This window comes from Euprymna scolopes, chromosome 5, assembly GCF_053919585.1.
Source record: "Euprymna scolopes isolate OS-2025 chromosome 5, ASM5391958v1, whole genome shotgun sequence".
Classification (NCBI taxonomy): domain Eukaryota; kingdom Metazoa; phylum Mollusca; class Cephalopoda; order Sepiida; family Sepiolidae; genus Euprymna; species Euprymna scolopes.
In genome coordinates this window covers 2,765,936-2,778,430 of record NC_136486.1, presented here as the reverse complement: position 1 = coordinate 2,778,430, position 12,495 = coordinate 2,765,936, and the positions used below count along the sequence as shown (strand labels likewise).

The following is a 12,495-nucleotide window of genomic DNA, read 5'->3' as shown; positions in this document are numbered from 1 at the left end:
GTCCGATAAGTGCATGCTCATTGGCTGATAGGAAGAGCACGGTTGATACTAGAAAGCTGATTGGCTAACTAAAATCTCAATAAAAGATGCGTATATAAAAACGACAAACAACCACAAAATTCACGCATAAGCCTGAAGAATCCTAGAGTGGATGAAACGCGGAATATTCAGTGTAGCTTAATGGCCATATATATTTTATAACTTACTTACTATATATATATATATATATATATATATATGCATGCATAGGTGTGTCAGAAATTTCGTGAAAATAGTGAATAATTCCACCCCATCTTTCCAAGCTTATAACTCATCGAAAAATGTAATTCAAGCCCTAATTTTTTTTTTCAATTAAAGGAGCAACGACCCAGGTTTCATTAAAAAAAAAACAACGTGTTTTTTTTAAAAAAAAAGGTTTTAAACTTCGGACTTTACAGGTAAATTTCTAAAAAAACGTTTGTTTTTTTTGTTTTAAATTTGAATATATTATTTATTGACCTTTTCTCTTCAATCTGTGATATATAAGACTTTGGTACATAAATTAATTATTTACTTTTTAATAGACATTTCAAAATGGGAGGCGTGAATTATTCGAACCCCTGTCTTTCCAAGCTTATAACTCCTCGAAAAATGTAATTCAAGCCCTAATTTCTTTTTCAATTAAAGGAGCAAGGACCAAGGTTCCATTAAAAAAAAAAAAGAAAAAACAAATAAGGTAGTTTAAAAAAAAGGTTTAAACTTCAAACTTTACAGGTAAAATTCTAAAAAACACTACGTTTTTTTTTGTTTTAAATTTGAATATATTATTTATTGACCTTTTCTCTTCAATTTGTGAGTAAATTAATTATTTACTTTTCGGTGAGTAAATTAATTATTTACTTTTTAATAGAAACTTGAAAATGGGGGGGGGGGTGAATTTAAAAAAAAACGTTTGTCTAAAATATTATATTCAGTTTATTGGAAAGAACATAACATTTCACATTGACCCTGAAAATATCGTAAAAATAGAATCAATAGAAAAATTTTGATAGATTTTTAAAGTTTAAAAATTGAAAAATATTGAGTTCGGAAAATTCATAACTGTTTATAAAAAAAAAAAAATATTTCTATTACTTTTAAAACAACTGTAATAGTTTATTTTGGAAGTATAATCCATAAAGAAAATAAATAACCCACTTTTAACAGAGAAATTACAAGATTTTTATATTTTATTCGCAGTTTCGTGTTAGGGGTTTCAAAAATTCCTACAAAAATTCTGATACACCTAATGCATGCATGCATACGTACATACATACATACATATGTATATAAATAGAGGGAGAGAGAGAGAGAGAGAGAGTAAAAGCAATTAAATGAAAAGATAGAAAGAAATCAAATACTTGTATTACATTACCTTTTTCGATGACAAGCGAAATATTCCGACGTCCACAGCCAAGCAGGGACCTTAACTCCATGAAAAGCGCCCGTTTGAAAACGTCTATCATTTTAACATTGCGCGGCGATTTCACGTAAGCAACGTCCTTCACAAGACGTTGTTTTCTTGGCCTTATATCCGTTAATAAAATTGAATTAGCACCAACAGTCCGGACTTTGTACTCATTGGAATATACTCGAACGACCCGCTCAAATATCAGATCAAACTGCGCCTTCGATACGATTATGATGACCGCCGATGATGTTGGTGTCAGCATTCGGGTTGGGGTCACACTGAAATCTGGCTTTTCATCCTGGCGCGTCTGGGGAATCCGGATTCTGAACTTCCATGATAAGAGATTTTTGAGTTTTTCAAGGGCTTCAATATTCAGGTCGACAATATGAAGGAACGATAGAGTTCGATTTTCTTCGTAGTCAGTTAAGAACTGTTCTATTGCTTCGGATAAACTTTCAGCAAACAGCTTCACTGGAATCTGTCTGCAATCTAGAGAATTGGTTGACATTATTTATAATTAGCAGGGCCCATGGAAATTCCACAGTAGCTGAAAATTTTTTATAACATATTATAAATAAAATTATGAATAAAATTATAAATAAAATTATAAATAAAATTATGAATAAAATTATAAATAAAATTATAAATAAAATTATGAATAAAATTATAAATAAAATTATAAATAAAATCAATAAAAACTAAAATAAAACAAATAATGACGAATTTAAAACATTTTTTTGAAAATTCTTGTTTTAACCTTTTAAAACTAAAATGAATTGATTTAAAAAATTTAGATGTTTTTAATGGAAATTCAACACAACATATTTTTTTTCTGAATAATTTTTATATAAATCATAAAAGAACAGACGTCAATTCACTTACACATTGTTTAAAAATTTTATAAAGGAAACTATAATCCAAAAACTTACAGTCTCCTCTTAACATGACTTTTTTATAAAATAAAATAAAATAAAATAAAATAGCCAATTTGAAACCGTAAACAGACAGCCATGTTTTTCAAAATTTGTTTTTTTAAATTTTTTAAATTTTGTGAGAGTAAATGGGTTTGATGATTTTCAACTGACAAAGAGCGGCTTTAAAGGGAGATAATTTTAACTGATAAAGAGCAGCTATGAAGGGAGATAATTTGTTTCCTATTAATGTTTTGTTTGTGACACTAGACGTATGGACAAGTAAATAAACATATATCAATATATAGATATATTCATATTTTAACCCTTATTTGAATTTTTTTTCATTGAATAACTTTTAAAATAACTTTAAAATAACACTAAAATAACATTAAAATCACTTTAAAATAACATTAAAATGACTTTAAAATAACATTAAAATAACTTTAATATAACATTAAAATAACATTAAAATAACACTAAAATAACACTAAAATAGCATTAAAATGACTTTAAAATAACACTAAAATAACATTAAAATGACTTTAAAATAACATTAAAATAACTTTAAAATAACATTAAAATAACTTTAAAATAACATTAAAATAACACTAAAATAACACTAAAAACATTAAAAATAACTTTAAAATAACATTAAAATAACTTTAAAATAACATTAAAATAACTTTAATATAACATTAAAATAACATTAAAATAACTTTAATATAACATTAAAATAACACTAAAATAATACAAGATAGAAATATTTTCGAAATTTATGAAAATAGTTGGACAGAACTAGAATCTCACTGGAGTCTGAAATCTAAAGAATTGATTGGCAGCAATTATAATTAACTATATACTTTGTTTGTACTTATATCTTTTAATTATCTAGTATATCTTTAAAAGTGAAAATGGTGTGTGAGAACAACTTGCAACATTTATAATCAATGAAAGTTAGTATATAGAGTATTCAGACACGTGAAAAACTTTTTAATTGTTTCTTATCTGGAAAAAAATATCCGCTAAAAGAAGTCAAAATTAAAAAAATTGTTACTTGGGTGGGGGTGGGGGATCATTGGATTTTTATCTGTTTGTCAACTGTTTCACAACTACACATGTGAAGTTTTGAAACATGACAGCTTCCTTATGTTAAGAATAAATAAGTTTTAAAAACATATTGTAAAGAACGTGTCAGGCTGGTGTAATGGTTATCGTACTGACTCATTGTCTTAAGATTTGGTTTCAATCTTAGCTCGAGTATTTTTTTTTACTTACAAGTGAACTTTTAGAGAAAAAAACACATAACACTCATGTGCATATATCTCAGTTTCTGTATTAATTAAAATATAATATTTAAGTAATTCTATATATATTAATATTAATAAGTAATTCTATATTTATAAATATTAATAATTCTATATATATTAATATTAATAAGTAATTCTATATATATTAATATTAACAAGTAATTGTATATATATTAATATTAACACGTAATTATATTTATATTAATATTAATAATTCTATATATATTAATATTAACAAGTAATTGTATATATATTAATATTAACAAGTAATTATATATATTAATCTTAATAAGTAATTCTATATATATATTAATATTAACAAGTAATTCTATATATATATTAATCTAAACAAGTAATTATATATATATTAATCTTAACAAATAATTCTATATATATTAATATTAATAAGTAATTTATATATATGTTAATATTAACAAGTAATTCTATATAAATTAATATTAATAATTCTATATATATTAATATTAACAAGTAATTCTATATATATTAATATTAACAGGTAATTCTATATTAATAATTATTAATAATTCTATATATATTAATATTAACAAGTAATTCTATATACATTAATATTAACAAGTAATTCTATATATATTAATTAATAAGTAATTCTATATATATTAATATTAACAAGTAATTCTATATATATTAATCTTAATAAGTAATTCTATATATATATTAATATTAATAAGTAATTCTATATAAATTAATATTAACAAGTAATTCTATATATATTAATCTTAATAAGTAATTCTATATATATATTTATATTAATACGTAATTCTATATACATTAATAATAATACTTCTATATATATATTAATATTAACAAGTAATTCTACATATATTAATATTAACAAGTAATTCTATATATATTAATATTAACAAGTAATTCTATATATATTAATATTAATAAGTAATTCTATATATATTAATATTAATAAGTAATTCTATATATGTTTATATTAACAAGTAATCCTATATAAATTAATATTAATAATTCTATATATATTAATATTAACAAGTAATTATGTATATATTAATATTAACAGGTAATTCTATATTAATAATTATTAATAATTCTATATATATAAATATTAACAAGTAATTCTATATACATAAATATTAACAAGTAATTATATATATATATATTAATATTAATAAGTAATTCTATATATATTAATATTAATAAGTAATACTATATATAATAATATTAACAAGTAATTCTATATATATTAATCTTAATAGGTAATTCTATATATATTAATATTAATAAGTAATTCTATATATATTAATTTTGATAAGTAATTCTATATATATATATATTAATATTAATAAGTAATTCTATATAAATTAATATTAACAAGTAATTCTATATATATTAATATTAATAAGTAATTTTATATATAATATATTAATAATAATAATTCTATATATATATATTAACATTAACAAGTAATTCTACATATATTAATATTAACACGTAATTCTATATATATTATTATTAACAAGTAATAATATATATATTAATATTAACAAGTAATTCTATATATATTAATCTTAATAAGTAATCCTATATATATTTATATCAATAAGTAATTCTATATATATTAATATAAAAAAGTAATTCTATATATATTGATTTTAATAAGTATTTCTATATATATTGATATTAATAAGTAATTCTATATATATTAATATTAACAAGTAATTCTATGTATATTAATCTTAATAAGTAATTTTATATATATTTATATTAATTAGTAATTCTATATTTATTAATATTAATAATTCTATATATATTAATATTTACAAGTATTTCTATATTTATTAATATTAATAATTTTATATATATTAATATTAACAAGTAATTATATATTAATATTAACAAGTAATTCTATACATATTAATATTAACAAGTAATTCTATATATATTAATATTAACAAGTAATTATATATATAAATCTTAATAAGTTAATCTATACATATTAATATGTATAAGTAATTCTATATATAATGATATTAACAAGTAATTCTATATATATTAATCTTTATAAGTAAGTCCATGCATATTAATTTTAATAAGTAATTCTATATATTAATATTAACAAGTAATTCTATATATATTAATTTTAATTTGTAATTCTATATATATTAATATTAATAAATAATTCTATATTTATTAATATTAATAATTCTATATATATTAATATTAACAAGTAATTCTATATATATATATTTATATTAATAAGTAATTCTATATATATTGATATTAATAAGTAGTTCTATATATATATTAATATTTACAAGTAATTTTATATATATTAATATTAATAATTCTATATATATTAATATTAGCAAGTTATTCTATATATATTAATATTAACAAGTATTTCTATAGTTATTAATATTAATAATTCTATATATATATTAATATTAACAATTAATTCTATATATATTAATCTTAATGAGTAATTGTATATATATATTAATATTAATAAGTAATTCTATATATATTAATATTAATATTTATATATATATTAATATTAACAAGTAATTCTATATATATTAATATTAACAAGTAATTCTATATATCTTAATCTTAGTAAGTATTTCTATATATTTATATTAATAAGTAATGCTGTATATATTAATAATTATAAGTAATTCTATATATATTAATATTTACAAGTAATTCTATATATATTAATATCAATAATTGTATATATATTATTATTAGCAAGTAATTCTATATATATATATATATATATATATATTAATAATAACAAGTAAGTCTATATTTATTAATATTAATAATTCTATATATATTAATATTAACAAGTAATTCTATATATATTAATATTAATAAGTAATTCTATATATATTCATATTTTAATCCTAATTTTAAGGTTTTATGTCATGGAAAAAATAAGACAACATAGAAATTTTTTGGAAATTAAAATAATAGACAGAACTTTTTTTTTTTTGATATTGAGAAAACTATTTAAAAATTAACCACTTAACTCATTAAATAATTTGAAATTATTCCTATAAGATATCGATTAACATACTTAGAAATGATCATTTGCTTCCATAATAATTTCAAATAAGCCATTGGCTCTATATCAGACACCCATCGAAAAAATTATGTTACTTGGATATTCATTGAAATATACGAAAACCCATTTAAAAATATCATGAGACTCGTTGACTCCTTATCATTCAAACTCTACCGTGTTTGAATATATACGTAAGTGTTTACTCATTTAAAATTGCTTGAAAGCTTCACCGCTCACTCATTTTGTGATCAAATTTCAAACAATTTGTACATTTCATAGGTCACGTTTTCAGCTTTATTTTGAAAGAGATATTTTCAATTTTCGTTCATTAAAACAAACGTTATAATAAAATTACTAGTGTTCAAAAGTCTTCAGAATAAGTAAGGAATGTGAGAAACGGTTTCTTCTGATTGGTTGTTGGTTGCCATAGCAACATTTTCAACATGACGTTTTAGAGACGATTTCTTCTGATTGGATGTTGGTTATCATAGCAACTTTTTTGTTGTCGACACCTTCATAAATTATAGCGGGAATGTCGCTGGCATGCCATCTTATTTGGGTTATAGAGAGAGAGTTAACAAAAGTGATTCTCTTTGCCGTGCTAGGGCTGATAATCTTTATGAGATCGCCCATTAATTCTGTTTCTCTCTTTTTTTGTCCTTTTTTCTGTTTATTTACTTAATTAGATGTTTTATTTGATTTTTTTATTTAGTCAATTTAAGAAGTTGGTAATAATTTTTTATGGATTATTGAAAATGCGTATAATATTGAACACAAAAAAGAAAATATTATTTCAAAGCAAAGCCTGGAAAAATATTGGATTACATAAAAATACGAGCATGAAAAGTAATATGGTTAAGATAAAACTTAGAAAAGTAAAAGGAATAATTGTTAAACTGGAAAAGAAAAAGACAAGCTATTCTTGTAAAGAATATAATAAATTTATAACTTAAAATATTGCAGCATTAAGCATTTTAAAAAAATTCAATTTAACATTATAAAATCAATTATTAATGCTGAAATATTACAAGATTGTTTTTTATTGTCTTTTTCTTTTTTTCTTATAAACAAATTTTCACACCAAATGAAGGTTTGAAAATTTATGGATGGTGTGTTCAAACCCAATGTACTGAACCCTTAGTGTTAGCAAATTTATTATATAAAGGAAAGATGTCTGTGTTTTGTGTGTTTCTATGTCTGCTAAAACTTTAGTCAGCTGCATCCGACCGAATTGAAACTGATACCCTCTAAAAGAGCAATGCCTTGCATGCATAATATGCCAACATTAGAAAAAAGATTCATTCTGTGGTGATCAACTGGACATCACTGTTTTGGCAATCATGCAACTAACTATAACTGTCTATAAAGCTTATTTTGCAATGCCATGACGTCATAAGCACTCGTGACTGTGCAGGCAAATACGTTTGCCTGTAACTTTTTGCCTTTTTCCCTTCTTTTGCATTTCATGTTTGAGCCTGGCCACCACAGCTCGTTTTTTTTTTTCGGTTGCATGGGCACTCCCTGCTATTTTGATTGGTGATACAAGTTGTTTTGATTCATTTTTTTTTTGGGGGGGGGCATTTCTCCAGTGCATGGGTAACAAAAAGTGCTCAATATCCAGCAAATCGCTTTTTCTTTCATATCTCTTCTGTCAAAATATCTGGTGGGAAGGTTGTCACATACTTCTTCATTTTTGGGGGTGATTACATTTTTTGTGTTTTTATCCGTTCTTTTATTTTTGAAATTGTTGTGGGGGTATCAATGAAAGTACTCAACATCCTTAGTTTAGCAGGTGTGTCCAAACCGAACTTCATGTTAGCCCGGACAACGCCAAGTATCTATGCTAGTTATATAATAAAGCATAAATTTCTATAGGCAAAAATGCAACCATCTCTTTTACAGCTTACAGACTTAAAGCCTGCCAGACACAGCACACTGAAGGGATCAGTTCTTGGATTAATACAACACATTTTCTACATAAAACAGAGAAGAAATGCCAGATAGCCACAGCCACTTACCACAGTTTCAGCATCAATATCAAAGTTTTGATGATAAACACAGCATAAGCTCAGAACTATTAAGAGCACAACGTGTCTGAACGTATTTATTCCTCGCTTCACAGGATTGTATTTAGTGCCACATCGTCTTCGATACAATCAGGTCGAAAGATTTATATTTGTGCCTTACAACTCTGATTCGACTCAGCGATGTCTGACGACAGAGCTATACCATATTTTACATATCAAGACGCAGGATTAGATTTAGACAGATACATACGATGCATCAGAATAAAAGAACCGACTTAATTTGTGAATATCAAAGTCAAAGACTATGGGAATGGATGTTAAAACAATAGCAGGCAGCAACTTCAGTTCTGTTTATCGTAGAGATTTTTTAACCAATGACGTCGCACATATGACAATGACTTCAAAAATGTACGTCAAGAAAGACCATATTTTCAAATTTTAATAGCACTAACCCCCCATGCAAAATGTTAGTCTGATCAGATAAATATTTTTGTAGTTATCAATGTTTCTATTGCTTAACTTTGGGAATATTTCATACAATATGGAGAAGTAAGGTTCAGAAAAGATTTTGACTCATCCTTACATTGTCAAGAAATTATCAAGTCATATCAAGTCTGATTATGTTCTTGCTTTCTGACTGGTATGGCATCAGAATGGATAAAAAATATCTTGACGTACATCTGTACATTATAAACTAGCAGGACCTGTTAACCGGCGTTGCCTGGTGGAAGCATGCCTCCCTCACCTCCGTGAAAACAAATGAGGTATGACTGTTGCTGTTGTTGCCCAACCCTCAACCTCCTCATGTTAAGAACAGTTTTCGGAATAGACACCTCATTTTGAGTGGGGTGGGGTTGTCAAAAAATTTGTCCAAAACGGAATCTTGATAATCGCTGTCAGGATTCCCACATGCAAATACTCTGAACCAACAAAATAATTTGGTGGTTGCAGTGTCAGTCAGCCCGTGCATACTAATCTGGTGGCCAATTATTAACAGTGCACAAGACAGGGCATTATATCTCGGAAAATATTTGTATCCGCCAAATAAAAATGAGATTTTCTAAATCAGCATAGTGGGAAACTTATAAAAGTCATCATTTTAAAGAAAAGTGTGTAGTTGTAGTTAGGGTACAAATTTATTTAAAAAAAAGAAAGAATAGCAAACATATAACAAATAAGTTTTTAATATGCATAAAATATTGGGTTCAGGATATATATTTCTTTTTATTTTTTTTTTGGTGGGGGTGTGAGAATAACTACATGGAGAGGGCGTTATAATATGTCGTAAAGTACTTGTACCGTCAAATATAATTAACATATTTTGATTCAGCGTAGTGGGAAACCTATAAATAGCATGGCAGATTGCTGAAACAATCTTTTACTTGGTGAGTCTGTTGCCAAGGTCGCTGGAAAGATGGTGGGATCATTCTACCACTCCAGAAGATATCTCACTACTGATGCAATTCTCTATCTATATAAAAGCCAAGTACATCTAAGGATGGAATACTGCTGCCATATCTGGGAAGGAGCTGCTAAAAACAGCCTATCCTGCCTTGACAGAGTACAAAATAGACTTCGTGGCTTAGCGGGGGATGCCCTTTTCTCTACCCTGCAACCTCTCTCCCACAGAAGAGACGTTGCAAGCCTATCCTTGTTTTATCGTTATTTACATGGCAGGTGCTCATCTGAATTCCAATCTCTGGTCCCCCCCTCGCCAATCTTTCACGAAAAACACACGTCTAGCTGAATCCACTGTGAAAAATTTCCCCTACTCTTTATCTGTGCCTAAATCAAAACGTGGATTCCATGAATAAAGCTTCTTTCTTAGAACTGCACGCCTGTGGAACTCTGTTCCGTCTGCCTGCTTCCCACCTGACTACAACTTGGATGTCTTCGAGTTCAACGTTAACAAATTCCTGATGAACCACCCTCTTAAGTAAACACTTCATTAAATCTCCACACTAACGTAATGTACTTGCAATAACCCTTATCCCTGAGTGGCTTCCGAGCCTTGATAAGTGGTGACCACTGTGTAAAAAAAAAAAAAAAAGGTAAAAAAATAATCTTTCAAGCAAAAATACAAAGGAGGGGTAGTGTTTGTTGAATAAGTAAGTATATAACGTACATGCATCATGGGGTTATATTTTTTTTGGGGGGGGGGAGGGAGTAGATATAGAATTGTTTTGTTTGTTGTTATAAAAAAAAATTAAAATATTTAAATATGTAACAGCTCGTAATAAAGCACAGTAGAAGTTAAACATTGATGCTCAGAAAGCATAAAAGGTAAACACACAAAGAAATGTTTGTGTTTCTAGAATAAGTAAATATAGGGTAATTTTGAGGGGGGCGGGGTGGAGGTATAGGACTGTTTTCTTAAAAAGTAAAAAAGCATAGTAGGAGAAAAACAACAATGCTCGGAAAGCGTATAAGGTAAACACGGTTAAATGTAAATGTAATGTATTTTGTTTCTAGGGTATTTTTTGTGGGTGTATGGTTGTTTCGAATAATTAATGTGTACATATGTAAGAGTTAGTGTATCAGTACTGAAATTTCTGATAATAGGGATTTAACGTGGTTGTATTTGGATGAATTTATTTTTTGATGGTAGCGTCATATAGAGAGGGTAGCCATATTTGTAAATGTCGAGCATGTTCGTTTATGTAAGAATATTTTATTCCAGAATAATCGGTTTGTCAGATCTCAGCCAATGGAAAATTAGGGAAATTTGAAGAGAGAAACTGTTATTTTTGAAATGGGAAATGGAAAGTTAATGGTATGTATATGAGCTTTTGATACAATTACGAAAGGTGCAAGGTCAGTATAATAATAATGTGTATACGTCTACCCGGTGATGACTGAGTATGGTAGGAGGACATAAAATTAGAGGGAAAAATAAGAACTACTTCTTCTAAAGATGTTAGTGGTCGTGGTGGTGTTTCTTCTAGGATGTAATGTAGGATTGTATTCTGTTAAGAGAAATGGCTATACCCCCTCCTCTTTATTTGTGATATATATATATATATTAATCAAGCAGACAACCCCCCCACACTCTCATATCACAATCAGTCGTAGTTAAAGCGAGACCAGATGGGATGCCCCAGTTTTCCGTGTTGTTATGGCAACAGTATATCAAGATGACACACCCCCACCCCAGCCTTGAGCGGATGTCATTGATACAACATCCCCATCCCCAACTGGTCTGGAAGCAAAGAAAAAGCGGGAAATTTAATCAGTCGGACTGAGAGTGCAGACGCGATCACACGCGTGGCGATTCTTCTCTTCAACCTATAGACACCGTGGCCCACGTCGCATGGTGAAAAACACCAGTCGACTCACATCGCGCCGATAAGGAAACAATGGATATACCTTGGCATGAGATAGTTGGACTGAAATCGCACGGTGAAGAAAAAAAAACCAATCGACTCACATCACGCTGATAAGGAGACAATGTTCATACCTTGGCACGCAATGGTTGGAATTTAAAAGTCAGTCATGAGAATTGCTTATCAAAAAAACAAAAGGGAAAGAAAAACGAAAAGCAAGAAACGAATATTAGTGAAACTTCGCGCCGTCGGAATACGGACCAGCAACTCCGGAAAAAGGAAAGATAAGTACACTTTTCAAATTGTCCAACTCCCATCTCGTACAAATAGCTAACTACGTTGAACTATTATGTGCCTCATATAAAAAGAAAAAGAAAGAGATAAAGAAGCAACTCTCTAAATAATTCTCCCCATCACTG

General features: G+C 26.9%; 1 protein-coding gene across 3 annotated transcripts in view; it reads right to left on the bottom strand.

The window, feature by feature from the left end:
- LOC145276691 (NADH dehydrogenase [ubiquinone] 1 alpha subcomplex subunit 13-like) overlaps window positions 1-12,495 on the bottom strand; it is an 85,411-nt gene that overhangs the window by 61,815 nt on the left and 11,101 nt on the right. For all 3 annotated transcript variants that reach the window (XM_080127874.1, XM_080127876.1, XM_080127877.1), the window contains exon 3: window positions 1,394-1,918. In XM_080127874.1, coding sequence (XP_079984000.1) covers window positions 1,394-1,918 — 525 coding nt within the window. The remainder of the gene's footprint in view (window positions 1-1,393; window positions 1,919-12,495) is intronic.